Here is a 17,908-nt window from a genome sequence, read left to right on the forward strand (position 1 = left end):
GTTAAAGCGGACACAGGGACGCAAGAGAGTTTATACTAGTTCGGCCCCTCCGATGAAGGTAAAAGCCTACGTCTAGTTGTGATGGGATTGATGGGGTTTCGATGACTAGGGAGCAAACAAGCTTCGCCTATGTCTCGAGTTCTTGTCTCCCTTCTGAACCGCCGCCGGGTCGTCCCCTTATATACACGGGTGACGCCCGTCGGTTCATAGATTCCCAATACCGGCTCATAGATGTGTCCGGTTTGGTCTCTACTTATTCCTAACTTACAATACAAGTTACATACCAACACCGATTTACGGCTACAGGCCTTGAACCGACTATGGGCCTTGAGCCCTCATCTGCCTTCTTGGGTTTCAACATAGTTAACTACTGAAGAAGTTAACCCGGCCCAGATAGGCCGGTTTACGCCCAGTAGTGATATCCTCAACAATGTTCTTCATATAGAGAGTCTCCATGATTTGTCACTTTCATATACTAGTGTGAATTTTTACATTATAGAACTTGGCTTGTATATTCCGATAACGAGCTCCCTCAAATGCCCAAGGTCTACATGAGCAAGCAAGTTGGATGCACACCCACTTAGTTTCTGTAGTGAGCTTTTATACACTTATAACTCTAGTGTATTTGTTGCTTGGCAATCCCTACTCCTCACATTGACATCGATTGTAAGGCCTCTCCATTCCCTAACGATCAACCGCGTCGGTGTGAGACTTTCGCTATTTTTATCTTCCCTTATGAACCCCCATCATCATTCTCTTTGTCATCCAAAGTGCCAAGACCTTAACACACACTCAAGTATTGTGTGAAAGTTGAAAAAGCCGAGGCGAGAAAAAGTATGATTTGATTACTCGGCTTGTCAACGGGTAGTTCATGATTAATATTTTGTGCTAGGAAGACTAAGCTATATGATTTTGTAGGGATACGTTCTTTAGCATTCTTTATTTGATTGTTTGCTGGTATGTCTGAGTATTAATGTCTTTATTTCAAATGATAGACTATTGCCCTGAATCATTTGTGTCCTACTATTCATACCGTGAGAAGATTACATGATAAACATGCTAGGTAGCATTCAACATCAAAAATTCTGTTTTTATCATTCACTTACTGGAGGATGAGCATGAATTAAGCTATTATATTATCAATCCTTTATGCTTTATATCATGTGTCGTGTGAACTTGTGCTCCTCTCGAAAGCACCTTTAATTTTTTTTATTATTTCATGCTATTATATTATCAATCATTTTTGCTTTATATCCAATTTTCTATTTTTTTGGGAACTAACCTATTAACCCAGTGCCCAGTGCCAGTTTCTGTTTTTGCCTATTTTACTATTTCGCAGAAAAACTAATATCAAACGAAATCCAAATGCGATGAAACTTTATAGTGATTTTTGCTGGACCAGAAGAGACCCCAGAAGCTTCGAGGGGAGACCAGACGATGCACAAGAGGAGCACAAGCTCACACGGCGCACCCTGAGGGCGTGTTGTCTGAGCTTGTAGACCCCTCGCAACTCCGTTTGACCTAATTCCAAGCCTACAAAGTCCCTAAAATCTAGAAACCACGAGAGCGAGACTCGAAACAATTATTCCGCCGCCACAAACCTCTGTTCTTCCACGATCCCATCTGGAGGCCTCTGTCGGTACTCTGTTGTAGGGGGAATCGATCACGAAGGGCTTCTACATCAACCTTGTTGCACCTCCGATGATGTGTGAGTAGTTCCCACGGGACCCACGGGTCCATAGTGATTAGCTAGATAGCTCTCTCTCTCTCTCTCTAATCTTCAATACAATATTCTCCTCAGAGTTCTATTCAATGTAATCTTGTTTTGCGGTGTGTTTGTTCAGTTCCGATGAATTGTGGGTTTATTATTAGATTATTCATTGAAAGTAATTGAGTTATATTCTGAAATTTATTATGTGTGATTGTTATAGCTATGTAATGCTTTTCGATCTAGAGTTTTCTTTGGCCAAGTTGATGAATAGCAAGCAGTATATAACATTTACAACCTGCCACCGGAGCAAACTGGAGTTACTTCTGTTGGCTGCAATTTAATTGAGCATTACATATTCACATTAGGTGTCCCATGATTCTTTCTATCTTTCGGGTTGGCCAAACTGATGGACTCAACAGAATGGTTGATTGATTCTAGGACTTGAATACAACGAATCTCCTATGACTGATTTGTTATGGCGGGGGCAGGAGCAGGAGCAGGAGCGGGCCTAAAGAGCCTCCGGAACACCCACTGGAGAGGTCTCAGCAGCTGCGATCTCTTCTTGCGCCAGAACCAAATTGCGGCGCTGTACTGCTCGTTCCGAATCTTCCTCGTCGCCGCCTTCCAGCCGAATTTCTCCATCTCCTTCCTGGCGGCCTTCCCCATTGTCTCTCTCAACTCTTCACAGGAGAGCAGGAGTTCAACCTTCCCAACACAGTCATCCACATCACCCGGTGTGTACAGAAAGCTGGTCTTTCCTTCCTGATCCTCAGGTATAATGTCAGGTATGCCTCCAGCTCGAGCAGCGACCACCGGGACTCCGGATGACATTGCCTCCAACACAACAAAACCCAGCGTCTCGGACTCAGAAGGCATCACAAACACATCCCCACTGGCATAGGCCTGTGACAGTTCTTCCCCTTGCAATGTCCCTGTGAACACTGCAGGCATTCCTGAAAACATCTCTTCAAGTTCAGGCCTGCAGTGGAAGGCACATGTTAAGAATGGCAACAGTGTGTACTCTTCTTACAAGAGGATTTCAGTCTCTCATTACATAAAAGAAGAAGCAAATTTCATGACAATATGCGAGAGTCTCTTTGGAGAATAAATCAGCAATGAGCAAATTTCAACAGTTAAATCAACTCCATTGTTGCCTTTTCTACTGAAGGAAGAAGTTAACTAGTTTCTATGATATAACGATGCACACCTGAATGGGCCATCTCCAATGAATGCAATTCTTGATCCTGGAAGTCGGTCCATGACTCTGGAAAAAGTACAACCCAATGTCAACACAAGATATGCCTTAGCTAGATAAAAAGATCAAAACTAAATTATGTCAACAAAACTTTATGGTAACAATAAGGGGACACGAGCAGTAGGTAAGGTTTCTATCACACACGCCATTCAGTTTGCACTGCAGCATTAAAAATCAGAAACGTCATGAGCTCACCGCTTATGAAAATCCAAGCTTTTCTCAACTCCTAAGCGTCCAACATAGATTATCAGTGGCTTGTCTGGTTCACCATTCCTGTCATAATAGAAGAAGCATACAAGCAACACAGTTAGTCACATGAAAGATATATCTGATCAAATCGATTCATTATGCAGTTTTCTCGACACACTGGATCAGGCAAGAACCCATTAGCATCATTGAAACTGCATCACAAATGGACCAGCTGAGCAAAGTAGATTACTTACGTTAACCTTGACCTCATTTCCTGATTACGGAAACGAGGATGGAAGCTTTCTGAATCCACACCCTTGTTCCAAAGGCGTATCTTATTGGCTGGAAACATGCACCATGAGAGGAAGATGTTGGAACCTGGAAAGAAGTAATAACATGGAAGCAGTATGTATGTTTGTGCAAACCTGCTGTAACACGGGCAGCTTGAAGGTCCCTGCCAATAGCGACTGATGGTACCAGTGTGAGATCCGCAGCTCGGTGCAAGAATTCTATAGCATGCGAAGATTGTATCAGCTGGCTACTCTGGCAAGAGAGGTTATACATTTGTGCAGTACATAAGTGAAAACTTACTTATAACTAGCCACATGGGCTTGACAAGCCAGCTGAATGTATACCTTGGAATATAACTGCCATAGATAAACAAGGATCAGCTCGCCTCTAAAGCTGGGTAAATAAACCCACAAATCCTAGGATTATACTCCCTCCGTAAAGAAATATAAGAGCGTTTAGATCACTAAAGTAGTGATCTAAACACTCCTATATTTCTTTACAGAGGGAGTAGATATCATTCAGAATGCAGATAACACCGTGGATGGTGTTTTCCTGCTAGGAGCTGACGATTAATTAAATGGTCTAGTTGTGTTGGCCAAGGTAAGACAAGATATTTTTTCAGTTTCGTTCAAGTTGTAGTTCTGTTGCTCGCATAAAACTTTTTTTTCTCCTTCTGTTTTCGAAACGGGCGTGCATGAGTTGTAAATTTGTGAAAGAGGAAGGCAAGTCAACTCACATTGGAACATGGGTGTGGTAGGACATCACTAGAGGGACGCATAGCAACTTTGCGATGATTAGGGCGCCGAATACCTGTGAATTTAATTCACTTGGTCAAGGTAAAATATGAAATCTCCAATGCTGAATAATACTCTTATTGTCGAAATACAGAAAGGAGATTGGTTAGTAGCATACCATGATTCCAGGGGAAGAGGCGTGGATAATGTCGGGCTTGAACCTAGCGACCTCTCCAATGATTCTGGGGCTGAGGGCGAGCGAGAGCGGGACCTTCTGATACCAGGGGCAAGGGAAGCTCCAGGACCCGATGAGCTTGGCGCCGTGGAACTCGTCGGGCACGCCCTCGTGGGTGGTGATGACGATGACCTCGTCGCCCATCTCGCGGAGGTACTTGATGAAGTTCTGGAAGCGGTTCTTGTAGCCGGAGACGTAGGCGAAGGGGGAGGGCTCGACGAAGAGCGCGATGCGGCGGGGCCGCGAGTCGGCCTCCGAAGCGGGCGGGGGCTCCTCCTGGTGCTCCAGCTCGTCGTCCCGCAGCAAGACCGGCGACGAGGGGGGGGAGGAAGAGGCGCTGGCGCTGGTGCTGCATGACGACGACGACGAGAGTGGGAGGAGGCGGCGGCGATGCAGGTGAAGGGACCACCCAGCCCGGGGGCGTGACGACGGGGCGATTAGAGGGAGAGGAGACGGCTTGGACACGGCGAGGATGGGCGCCGCCCTCGCCATCCTTGCCTCGTCCTTGCGGCAATTTAATCCCCTTCCGGTATTCCTTTGCTTTGGTTGAATCAAATCGATTGAGGCTACTCGCTCACTCGCGCGAGGCGAACAAAGAAGAGCAGGAGCTGGAGAAGGGAGTGGACGGAAGTCAGTGGTTCCCACTTGGCGTTTGACGCACAGGCATATTCGAACGCACCACACGAGGCGAGCATATTCGAATGCAAAATGGAATTGATCAAGGCATCATCAAGCCATGACTGAGGTGAGCGACCGCATCTCTACACACGCGCGCGCTCCAGCTCTCTTTTGGTTTCGGTTTGAGAGATCGAAAAGGCCAAATCTCGGGGAACATTTCGGTCCCATGTTCCACGAGATATCTCATTATCCTATTCCAGCCAATCAGCTCCCAAGTTCTAGCCACTCACCAAACCAGCAACTAGTTCTCCCCTGCGTCTTCTTTTTTTTGTGCGAAAACGAGACATTTTTTTTCTGAGGGATAGACATTTATTTATTTTTTTGACAACGTCGCGAAGCTTTATTAATTCGTCACAATGTTTACAGGGACAGATGATAGATTTTCGGAATGTCCTAACCAAACATGACGGCCACCACCGAGAAAAAGAGCATGCTTCGCTAAGTTGTGAGCCTCATAATTAGAGCTCCTAAACTCATGACTAAAATTGCAAAAATCGAAACCCAAAGAGTGTTCTATTATTTCATGTATGTTGACGTATAATGTGTTGTTTAGTCTCTTCCATCAGATCGGTCTTTTAATTGCATTGGCTAAAGCATGCACTTCTACATGGTATCAGAGCCAAGAGGTCATTAGTTCAAGACCCGGCTGACGCAATTAAATTGCAGCCCACTTTCGGTCCACGTTTAGGTCTGAGAAAGCCACACGTGATGATGCGGGCAAGGCACCATTGATCGATAATTCTACTAAAGCTGAGCCATTTGATGAGTCAAGGCATGAAAAAGTTGCGGAAAATAATGCCAAGCATGCGACCAGATTATGCCGAGGAAACGATGGTCGTGTGCGACAGTTTTGTGGACCAAAAATTGCTCATGTATTTGAAAAGGAATGAATGCATGTTGATTCTCATCATACAGTGCTTGTATCAATACCTAGCAGAATGTACAACAAAAGGTCTAGATCGGATGCTAAACAGGAACCAAAGCCAGAAGATATAATTCCAACGTTTCGTACGCCTCCAAAGATAATAAAGATCGGCAGTTTTTTTGTTTAAACTACAGGCATGCAATTGATAGGATCTGCCAAGGGATAAGTCTTCGTCTTTTATTTAATCAAGTCATTTTATTTTTGTGTTAGGCCACGTGAGTTTCACCAAGACCTATAATTTTGCTTGTATGGGGCAGACGTGAGAGTCAAGTTGTACTATTTACGTACATGTTTTGAGTCTAGGTTAATTAAGGTGATCAATGTGGCCGGATAATTAATTAGTTAAATCCTTAATTTGTTAGGAGAGTCCGTTTCAATTTAGTTTGGCCTAGTCTTTTCCAAGTTCGCGTCGCCTATAAAAAGGGCCGGCCAGGGCCGATGTAGAGATCAGTTTTTGAGTTTTTTTTTTGAGTATGAGATATACAGAAAAACATCCGAGTTACGGGTGGCCATATCTTGTGTATTATCTGTGATTTTCCCATCGTGGAAATTTACTAGCGACGGAGGGTTGATCATCACATCGACGCCTACGTGCTGATCCAAGGGGGTCATTATTTTTATTCGTGTATTTTCGTACGCGGGTGAAAATTATCTTGAAGGTTGCGAGGAGGAACAGGGGGACGAACTGTTGATCAAGCATCGCCGTGAAAGATCGGGCATCTACACGCACAAATTAGCATCTCGCTAGTCTGTGCTCCATCAAGTGGTATTCAGAGCAAAGGTTAGTGTCACGGCGATTCAATCTGCAGAGGCGAGCATCAACATGTTGAGCAAGAACATATTGATGGAGGAGGAAGGCATCGGCGAGGCCATTCTTTTTCACACTCGTTGCGTCGTGAACGAACGACGTGTCAATCTGACAATAGATGAGAGTACCACGGTCAATATGGTGAGCATCGAGGTGGTGAAAAAATTGGGGCTGAAGATGGCGCCTCTTGAAAGACCGTACACGCTCAAGTGGTTCAAAGGTGAAATCAAAATTACGCATCAGATTTTGCTAACTTTTGATCTGGAAGAATATTGTTGTGCGGAATTTTTTCATGTTTGTCCTGTGTCCATGGTGTCGTGCCATCTGCTACTTGGGGACCCATGGTGCAAGCATGTTGGGGCTGTTCGGGATGTGAACAAAAATAGTTATTCTTTATCACGGAAGGGCAAACAAATTTGTTTTATTCCCATGCCAATGGATGTGTTCGATGCTGATTGAAAAAATCGTTTGCGAAAAAAAAAGAGGTAGAAGAAATAAAAAAAGAAGTTGATGCACCGATGAAGGGTCTAAATCTCTTAGTGAAGAAGGTGCAGGAGGATGATGATCCTAAAGGGCAGCGATGGAGTGTTTTTAAAACACAGTGTAAGATCAACAATCGTGCTTGCAAGTTGATAATTGATGGTGGTAGCTTTACAAATGTCATTGGCAAAGATCTTGTGCGGGCATTGGGTTTGTCCATGTGGCGACACCCACAACCGCACCACGTAGAGTGGCTATACAACTTCGGAAAATTAAAGATCACACATAAGGTACGTGTAAAGTTTGCAGTTGGGGATTATATTGATAAGGTGGACTGTGATGTTGTGCCGATGGATACGTGTCAGCTGTTGTTGGAAAGACCATGGCAGTTTGATCATGATCAGTCCATGCTGGAAGATCCAACACATACACGTTCATGCATGATGGAAAGAAGCACATGTTGAAACCAATGGCAGACAGTGCAATCATCATAGAGATGCAAGTTCCGGAGAGGAAGATTGTACAAAAAATAGACTTAAAACCGAGGACGGTTTCTCTTCAAGGAAGGGAGGATGATGCAGGCAAGGCACCATTGATCGATAATTCTACTAAAGCTGAGCCATTTGATGAGTCAAGGCATGAAAAAGTTGCGGAAAATAATGCCAAGCATGCGATCAGATTATGCCGAGGAAACGATGGTTGTGTGCGACAGTTTTGTGGACTAAAAATTAATCCTGTATTTGAAAAGAAATTGATGCATGTTGATTCTCATCATACAGTTCTTGTATCAATACCTAGCAGAATGTACAACAAAAGATCCAGATCGGATGCTAAACAGGAACCGAAGCCAGAAGATATAATTCCAACGTTTCGTACGCCTCCGAAGATAATAAGGATCGGCAGTTTTCTGTTTAAACTATAGACATGCAATTGATAGGATCTGCCAAAGGATAAGTCTCCGTCTTTTATTTAATCAAGTTATTTTATTTTTGTGTTAGGCCACGTGAGTTTCACCAAGACTTGTAATTTTGCTTGTACGGAGCAGACGTGAGAGTCAAGTTGTACTATTTACGTACATGTTTTGAGTCTAGTTTAATTAAGGCGATCAATGTGGCCGAATAATTAATTAGTTAAATCCTTAGTTTGTTAGGAGAGTCTGTTTCAATTTAGTTTGGCCTAGTCTTTTTCAAGTTCGCGCCGCCTATAAAAAGGGCCGCCCAGGGCCAATGTAGAGATCAGTTTTTGAGTTTTCTTTCTTTTAAGTATGAGATATACAGAAAAACGTCTGAGTTACGGGCGGTCATATCTTATGTATTATCTGTGATTTTTTCATTGTGAAAATTTACTAGCGACGGAGGGTTGATCATCACATCGACGCCTACGTGCTGATCCAAGGAAGTCATTATTTTTATTCGTGTATTTTCGTACGCGGGTGAAAATTACCTTGAAGGTTGCAAGGAGGAACAGGGGGACGAACTGTTGATCAAGCATCACCGTGAAAGATCGGGCATCTACATGCACAAATTAGCATCTCGCTAGTCTGTGCTCCATCACGTGAGGGGGAGTGTGACGTATGATGTGATGTTTAGTCTCTTCCATCAGATCAGTTTTTTGGTTGCATTGGCTAGAGCATGCATTTTTACAATGTACAATAGCACCGTAACTAGCCAGGTTCTCCTTGTGTATGTCTTTTACCACGAGCTTGCAGTCCGACGCAACTTGAATACATCTCAGATATAAATCCTCCGCCAACGCAAGAGCTTCTCTAATGGCTGAGTTTCGAGGGTCGAAGGGTCCACGATGTTCCTGAAACAAAAAGCTGAAACCCCCAAGAAAGCTCCATCTTAATCCCTACAAAACACCCCCACTGAGCCATACCCTTGCCTGGAAACAGTTGGTTTTTGTTTTCCGGTCCTATGACTCTGGGCTGCCAGCGCTTCGACCAACATATGGCCTTCCGGCCCTTTGTGGGCTATTCCGCTTCAAGAAAAAATATATGGGCCTTGCTTATAGCAAGATGGTAGCTTCTCTTGCCAGGACATCTTATTACGTGACCACTGGTTCGGATCTTTTTTATTCTCTTTTGTTTTTTTATTTCTTTGTTCGGTTTTCTTTGGTTTTTCAGTTCTTTTGCCTTTTTAATTTCATTGGTTTTCTTTGTTTCTTTCTCAGTTTTCACAGGTTTTTTTGTTTTTCGTTGTTTCTAGTTTTTACGCTTTTCTTAGTTTCTTTGTTCCTTGCTCGGTATCATTCTTTTCCATTGATTTTTTTGGTTTTTCGTTTGTTATGTTTTCTTTGGTTTTTATTGAGTTTCTTCATTTTTCTTTCTTTTGTGTCGAATTTCATTGGCTTCTTGGTTATTACTGGTTTTTTCTTTCTTTATTCTTTTCTTCATTTTTCTTTTTGTTCCTTTCTCCGTTTTATTTCCCTTTTCTTTCTTTCCTATTTTCTTCATTTTTAGTTCCTTTCTTGGTTTTCATTAGTTTTCTTTTATTCTCTTTTTTTCTTGGTTTCCTCATGGGTTTTCATGGTTTTCTTCATGTTTTCCATCTTTCTTCACTTCTGAGATGTTTCTTCTATTCGTTTCTACGGTTTCGGTTTCCACCGCTTTTCTTTGTTTTCCCCTTTTTTCAACACGTGTCTACATTTTTAATGCACATTTGTATATTTTATATATGTATGTATGTATGTATGTATGTATGTATGTATATATATATATATATATATATATATATATATATATATATATATAACATTTTTAAATACATATTTAACATTTTCTAAAAATATGATTACCATTTTTTATACATGATAACATTTTGTAAATTTATGTTTCTGTATTCACATTTTTAATACACATTCTACATTTTTCTTATACATCAGTAACATGTTTTATAGATGTTTAACAATTTTTAAATATATGGCTAACAATTTTTCAAATATTTTTGTTCATTGACTACTTTTTTAATACTCATTGTACATTTTCAGTATGCATCAGGAATTTTTTTTATAGTTTTATACATGTTTAATATTTTTTGAATATGTAATTAACATATTGTGTACACAATCAACATTTTAATAAGAATTTTATTTTTATTTTTATTTTCAATTTCATTAATACATTTTCCAAATTTTTGGTATATATATCAGGAACATTTTTTTACACATTTAAAAAAATTATATATACATGTATTTTTGGATGTCTAGTTTTTTGCATACATATTATACATTTTGTATATACATCAGAAATAGTTTTTATATACATGTTTAACATTTTCCAAATAAAAGATTAACATTTTAAAAACTTATTTTTATTTATGTCGACATTTTTTCATAAACATTGTACATTTTTAATACATAAAAAACCTATTCTCTGTACACATTTAATATTTTTCAAATGCATGACTAACATTTTTATAAAAAAAATTGTAAAGTACGTTTTTGTAATAAATATTTTTATAATATTGGGAAGTATAAACGAAAGTAGGAAAAAAAGAAATCAAAAACCAAAAAAAGTAGGCTTATTGAGCCGAAACTTAATGTGCATGGTAATGTTGGGGGTGATTCCTTTGAGTTTAACTTGGACTAATCCTGGAAACATAGATGAAGATTCTTTTTACTGTTGTGCAACCTAAAAGAAAGATTAAGACTTATAGGACAAAGAATGTGATTATCTGGCCATTTTGACTTCTAGTAACTTCACTAAACTCCCTAATTTAATAGCCCTCTCATTCAATTGAGGTTTACTTGAGTTGTTCAATTTTGATAGGGTCAAATCCCTTAATCCTTAGAGCCACTATGCTCCGCATGATTGAAGGCCCAAGACACATATTTCATTGTGGGCCACGTTGGGCAATGGGTGACCGTGTCAATCCGTGCGTCGCAACCGATCGTACATCGTATTTTTTTGGTGGTTCATGCACGTGAGAGTAGGAATTGACATCATTAAGTTAGGATAACAATTATATATGTATCACCTTTCAAAAAGCATGCAAAAAATTTTTACAACGAAGCCAACATAACTTTTTTATGACCACTAATATAGGCTGGTTCAGTCAGAGTTTTCAAGCTATTTGCCAAATCTTTCGTTTTTTGAATAGAAGGGGTTTCCGCCCACTTCACTTTTTATGGAATGAAGCAAAGCAAGTCTACAACATTCAACATGTATCAGGCCAAAGCAACCACGGGGTAGGCAACCAAATGGATGTCCATCAGTAAACATTTTCATCTCCTTATATTGCAGACCGACGAAGAAAATGAACAGCACGGGTACAAAAAATGACCCCTAACGAAGAGCTAGTTATGGGCACAAACTCCAGATGCACATCTATCTCCGACGTTGCTCATCACCAAGCAATTCTAAGTAGCTCTCCATGTCGCATGTCCAGCAGTAGCAGACAACGCCAATGGAGCATAAACTAAGTGTTGTTGCAGAGAATGCCTCATTGATGTAGATACGCACTGAGCTTTGCAAGCACTAAGTGAATGTTCTTCCATGTTATTTCCTGAAAACAAAATTCATTTCTCAGTGTCCACAAACTCCACAAGGAGGTAGCATAAACCATATTTAACAAGGGTGTGTTCTTGTACATACACCAAATAGCAATAACATCACTAAACAACTTGGGAATATCTATCTGAAAAGCCTTAAAAACAACCCCCCACACATTGGATGCCACAAATACATTGAAAGAAAAGGCGATTCGCTAACTCAGGCTCGTTACAAAATAAGCAAGTAATGTCCTCTACATGTCTCCTTTAGCCAAGTTGTCTCTAGTCAGTACTTTGTTGTTCATAACCAGCCAACGAAAACACATGGATAGAGCGCATAAGATCTTCCAGAAACAGCCCCAATTTTTGAAACTGCACCACCAAAGTTAATAGGTTTGTAAAAGGATTTAACCGAATAACGACCACCAAGTTCTAACATCAAAATTGGTGTGTTCCGGAGTCAAAATGTGAAATTGTGCCAACTTGACACAAGAGCTGATGCCACAATTCTAGCCCAGTTCTGTCAACACACCGAAGGTTAGATTCAAATTTGCACCATCCGAAGCTTGGGCTAGTGAGCAGAGAGGTTGGTTACAAATCTCAAAACAGAGGCCAATATCTAACTTTAAGGAACAATCTCCCAACCAAATGCCATGCCAGAAACTAACACTTTCTTCATTCCCAACATTCCACTTGTAAAAAGTGTGAGAGGCACTTAAAGCCCATGTAATGCCTTTCTAGAATGGAGATCCAACCCCATTTCTAGACCACAATACATTATGATTTTCTGTATTGTATTTATGATCAATCAAAATTCTCCAATCTCTCCCCTCACTATCATAATATCTTTTTCCCCAAGAGGCCAGAAGAGCCATATTAAAACCTCTAATATTTGGAAGACCTAGCCCACCAAAGTCTTTTCTTCTGGACACCAATCCCCAGCTGCCAAGGTGAAAACTTATGATTGTTGTAGTGATTCATTCGTGCAGCAACTCACACTAACGTTTCTAAACAACTGATGTTGAATCATTAAAAATATTTATTGCGCCGGTTGTAACGCAACAGACACTTATCTAGGCATAGTAAGTCACATCTTTTTTTTTGAGCATCAGTACAGACACAAGCGCTTATATACACGCGCATACACTCACCCCTATGAACGCACACACGCACACCCTACCCCTATGAGCACCTCCGAGAGACTGAGCCGGCATATCATCTTGAGATTTACGAAGTCACCGTAGGCGCCTCGTCGTCGACGGGAACGTCTCCTCCCACTGAAAGCGCATCGCCGGAAATCCTGAAATAAATCCAGAAATAATGCGAGTACCAGAATTTGAACTCTGATGGGTTGGGATACCACTGTCCACCTAAGTCACATCTTAGTCAAAGCCTTTAAAAGAAATGTAGAAATCTGACAAAGGGTGACATACTACTTGGCAGTAGAATGATGAAATTACAAAACGACTTCCTCTTCTCGAAAGGTTACCACACTCCATTTTTTATATGCTGAAGAATGTCATCTCCTTTTCATGTCAGTGCAGAGTATTGTATTGCCACAGACCCTAGTAATAGCTATGTTGATGTTACTTTATATATACTCCAGTTTTCAACAAAAGAATCAGTAAGATATTATTGATAAGGTACGGCTACTTGGGTGCATGGGGATGAATGATATATGATCATGGTTACATAGAAATGAGCAATTTCTTTTGTTAGTATAGGAAGAGCAGAGGCTTGTCTCGTAGTCGTAGGTAGTATGGACCATGCAGCCTTTTTCCTTTTGTTTTGTTTTGTTTTGTTTTGTGGGTTGCTGCACTGCATGGTCCGTGAAGTGAACTTGTTGGAGGCACCTGAGCCAAGCACGGTGCATCCATGGGGAGCCAGAAATTGGAAGGGAAATATCCATAGATGGAGACGTTGTTGCCGTCGAGAACCATGAGGCTACCGGGGGGACGTAGCCGTCGTCCGAGTCACACTTAATACTTTGAGCAGCAGATTAACACGGCTAGACGAGAAATTCCCAGAGAAATCAACAAGGGAGGGAGGCTCTCTATCTCTAGGCAGAGAAAGCATGCGAGTGACGAGAGATTTTCGAAAAGGCGAAGAAAAAGAATGTACCACCATGCGTGCGGGTAGAGAAGGAGAGATTGGATTTGTTTGGTCGTGGTTGGTGATGGCGGCGCGGCAGCGAGTGGTGGTGCTGGACTGGCCCACCCTAGAGAAAAGGAGGAGCGATCTGGATCGTCCGTCCGCCCATCACGCACCTTCATCCATCGGTATAAGAATTGCTGCCACCCACGGCCCATCCGCGCATCCCACACACCCCACCCCCATTCCGCCGCCTCGCCTCTCCTCTCTCTTCTCACTCCCTCTCGCCGCAGAGAAGATGGCGTCCGACGGCAGCGGCGTTGTCACGGTGTACGGCAGCGGCAACAACGGCGCCGGTACGCAGCTCGAGCCCAAGTCGTCCCCGTTCTCTGTCAAGGTGGGCCTGGCCCAGATGCTCCGCGGCGGCGTCATCATGGACGTCGTCAACGCCGAGCAGGCGCGCATCGCCGAGGAGGCCGGCGCCTGCGCCGTCATGGCGCTCGAGCGCGTCCCCGCCGACATCCGCGCCCAGGGCGGCGTCGCACGCATGTCCGACCCGGGTCTCATCCGCGAAATCAAGCGCGCCGTCACCATCCCGGTCATGGCCAAGGCCCGCATCGGGCACTTCGTCGAGGCCCAGATCCTCGAGTCCATCGGCGTCGACTACGTGGACGAGAGCGAGGTCCTCACGCTCGCCGACGACGCCCACCACATCAACAAGCACAACTTCCGCGTCCCCTTCGTCTGCGGCTGCCGCAACCTGGGCGAGGCCCTCCGCCGCATCCGCGAGGGCGCCGCCATGATCCGTACCAAGGGCGAGGCCGGCACCGGCAATGTCATCGAGGCCGTCCGCCACGTCCGCTCCGTCATGGGCGACGTGCGTGCCCTCCGCAGCATGGACGATGACGAGGTATTCACCTATGCCAAGAGCATCGCCGCACCGTACGACCTCGTCATGCAGACCAAGCAGCTCGGTCGCCTGCCCGTCGTCCAGTTCGCCGCCGGCGGGGTCGCCACGCCGGCCGATGCGGCCCTCATGATGCAGCTCGGCTGCGACGGTGTCTTCGTCGGCTCCGGTGTCTTCAAGAGCGGCGACCCCGCGCGCCGCGCGCGCGCCATCGTGCAGGCCGTCACCCACTACAGCGACCCTAATGTGCTCGCCGAGGTGAGCTGCGACCTGGGTGAGGCCATGGTGGGCATCAACCTCTCCGATCCCAAGGTCGAGCGCTTTGCGGCGCGCTCCGAGTGATCTTTGTTGGCCACCATCAATACCAGCTCCCAAAATAATACTCCATGGATCAATGATAAGGACAAAAACAAGTACTTAGAAACGATTCCTAGTTATTATCATGTGATTTCTTCATGATGATCATTCTAGCTCCGATAACAATTCAAGCGGTAGCAAGCATGCACCTCGAGTCAGTCTGTCGGTCGGTCAGTCGCTCGCTTTATATATGTACACACATGTTGTCGTCTTCCATTTCATTTCTGTTGTTGTTAACACAAGTTTAAGTATCCATCCATCCTTTCCCTCCGTGTTATAGGCATGTACTCTTGCTACTATGCATTTTGCTGTTTCAGATTCGTTGTTGTTTCTCTGATCGATTTTGCTACTGTTGTTGCCAATTACTACCGGCAACAACTCAAATGATGCAGTCTGGTACTTTACTTGATTAGCACTCACTATTTGGCTAAAGTAGAAATTAGGCAGCCCATCGTTGCAGGTGCCCCCACACAGGCTAAAAGCCAAAAGGCAGCGACGCCTTGTACAATACAAGGTGCTTAGAGAGATGCTTACAGTAAAATAAGCATCGATGCTTAGAGAAAGACGGATTTATTTCTATCAACATCTCCCGTAAGCACGGATGTGACGCTCGCTCGTACATTCAGTAAAATAAGTGGACGTCAAGCGGGCGTCTGGGCAGAACGTTGGAGGAATAGACGTACAAAACAGATCTTAATTGCGCGCGTGCACATGCACTTTAGGTGTTAGGACATTTACCGATAAGACCACATGTAATGCATGATGCTTGGGGAGGTACTCGTATAAAAGAAAATTCATTTTTTAAGCACACGTATTTGCTTGTGAACTAGAGATGAGTAAGAGCATCTTCAGCCCATTGAGCCTCTCAGGAGGCATTTTTTTGGTCGCCTGGGGGCTACCGGCGATAACTTTAGCCTGGGTGTCAAAATTCCACTCGTTGTCCCCCCACCCCCACCTCCTCGTCTGTCTCTCCTCTGCTCGGCCCTGGAGGTGGAGTGTGGCATGGCCCTGCTCGGCCATGGAGGCGCGCGCGGGCTAGCTCCGCCACGCACAGGCGGACGCGGGGCGCCCCGGCCACAACGCAGGCGGACGGGCGCGGGCAAGCTCCGTCACGCACAGGCGGGCGCGGGCGAGCTCCGCGTCCGCTCGCGCGCCGCTCCGCCCCGCCTCGGTCTGCGCACGGCTCCGCCCGCTGCCGCGGCGCTCCCGGCCCTCCCCGGCCTGGCCGTGCCTGGTCCTCCGCCCGCCTGCGTCGCGGCGCTTCCTTCGCGCGGCTCCCTCGCAGCTCGCCGACGCGCCCAACTTCCTCCTCGGCGCCCTCGCAGCTCTCCGGCGCGCCCAGCTTCCCCGACGAGCTTCGGCGCGAGCGCGAGCATCCGCGGGGGCGGAGCACGGCGGCTCGGCTGAAGCAGGTGTGGCGGGCGAGCGGGTGCATGGCGGTCTTGCGGTGGGGCAACAGCGGCGGCAACACGACGGGGAGCGGCGGAGCAGCCGCTCCAAGCGCCGACTGTTCACCGCGCCTGAGGCCCGTCGCGTCGCCGGGAGCCAAGGCCAAGGCGGCGGGAAGGGAGGGAGAGAGGAGAGAGCTGCGAGGCGGAGGCGACCGGGCGGCCGGAGCTCGGCGGCTCGCCTGAGGCGGCCGTTCCAGGCGGCGGGGAGGAAGAGAGAGAGGAGAGAGCTGGCCAGAAAACGTGGGGCCTCTGTGTGCGTGGAGGGAAAGAGAGAGAGAGGGGAAGGAGCACGTGGGTGAGGGAAAATGAGGGGATAGGGGAGACGCGGGCCCACAAAACGGCGAAATTAGGCCCCTAGGAGCCCCCGGTGCGCTGGGTGTGGCATGGGGCAGCCGGCGCTAATTTTTGCTAGTACCCGCCGGCGCCTAAAAAATGTCCTGGGTGGCCTAGTGAAGATGCTCTAAGTAGCGTTGGTGCTACACAAATAAGTATCTGTGCTTAAGAGAAAATCGGTTTATATTTATAAGCATCTTACATTGTATAAAGCCTAAGATGGTCTTTTCTCATTCATTTCATGTCACTAGGAGTAGCCAAATATATATATATATATATATATATATATATATATATATATATATATATATATATATATATATATACTAGCAAAAGGGCCCGTGCGTTGCAACGGGAGAGAAAAAACCATAACCTTCAACGGCCATGACTACATTTTGTTGCATCACCGAAATACACTATGACCCTCAATTTCATGAAATCATGAACATTTTTTAAAACTCGTACACATATCTGAAACCGTGACTTCTAATTTTTTGAACATTTTCTAAAATCAAGATTTTTTTTTGAATTCATGAACGTTTTATACTATTTGCAAACACTATTTTTAAATTCTGAACATTCTTTTAAACAATATTCTTGAATTGGCGAACATTTCTAGAATCGACGGATATTTTATTGGAAATTGGTGGAATAATTTGTGAAATTCACGGACATTTTTTAATTTACCAATCATTTTTTGATTTAATGAACATTTTCTGAAATGCATGATTATTCTTTGAAAAAACGAACATTTTATAATAAATAAATTATTTTGTAAGTCACGAGCAGTTTTTGAATTTTTAGGATATTTTTCCATTTTTAAGATTGTTTTGAATTAGCGGAATTTTCTTCAATTTCATTAACATTTTTTAATATGCAAACTTTCTAAAAAATCATGATCTCTTTATTTTCTGAATAATTGTTTTTAAAATTGCGAATATTTTTTAAGTCCTCCTCATGAGTCATTGACCG

General features: G+C 44.1%; 2 protein-coding genes across 2 annotated transcripts; one reads left to right on the plus strand and one right to left on the minus strand.

Annotated features, from left to right (window-relative positions):
• Positions 1–1,951: 1,951 nt before the first annotated feature.
• Positions 1,952–5,205, minus strand: LOC123188918 (sulfoquinovosyl transferase SQD2). The gene is made up of 8 exons (XM_044601198.1): positions 4,359–5,205; positions 4,183–4,256; positions 3,747–3,802; positions 3,581–3,664; positions 3,410–3,497; positions 3,162–3,239; positions 2,919–2,975; positions 1,952–2,690 (listed from the first exon to the last, which is right to left on the minus strand). Exons 1-8 carry the CDS (start codon positions 4,905–4,907, stop codon positions 2,171–2,173), a joined length of 1,506 nt encoding a protein of 501 aa, XP_044457133.1. The 5' UTR covers positions 4,908–5,205; the 3' UTR covers positions 1,952–2,170.
• An 8,753-nt stretch (positions 5,206–13,958) lies between these two features.
• Positions 13,959–15,429, plus strand: LOC123188919 (probable pyridoxal 5'-phosphate synthase subunit PDX1.1). Its single transcript, XM_044601199.1, has one exon. It carries the CDS (start codon positions 13,974–13,976, stop codon positions 15,135–15,137), a length of 1,164 nt encoding a protein of 387 aa, XP_044457134.1. The 5' UTR covers positions 13,959–13,973; the 3' UTR covers positions 15,138–15,429.
• Positions 15,430–17,908: the final 2,479 nt, after the last annotated feature.

The sequence above is a fragment of the Triticum aestivum genome, chromosome 2A (assembly GCF_018294505.1).
Source record: "Triticum aestivum cultivar Chinese Spring chromosome 2A, IWGSC CS RefSeq v2.1, whole genome shotgun sequence".
NCBI classification, from domain to species: domain Eukaryota; kingdom Viridiplantae; phylum Streptophyta; class Magnoliopsida; order Poales; family Poaceae; genus Triticum; species Triticum aestivum.

Excerpts from the sequence above, each read along its gene's own strand:
- LOC123188918 (XM_044601198.1), bottom strand. The coding sequence starts at position 4,907 with ATGGCGAGGGCGGCGCCCATCCTCGCCGTGTCCAAGCCGTCTCCTCTC. Across the intron at positions 4,257-4,358 it reads CCTCTTCCCCTGGAATCATG|GTATTCGGCGCCCTAATCAT; the intron begins GTATGCTACTAA and ends TTAAATTCACAG. Across the intron at positions 3,803-4,182 it reads TACCACACCCATGTTCCAAT|TTATATTCCAAGGTATACAT; the intron begins GTGAGTTGACTT and ends TATCTATGGCAG.
- LOC123188919 (XM_044601199.1), top strand. The coding sequence starts at position 13,974 with ATGGCGGCGCGGCAGCGAGTGGTGGTGCTGGACTGGCCCACCCTAGAG.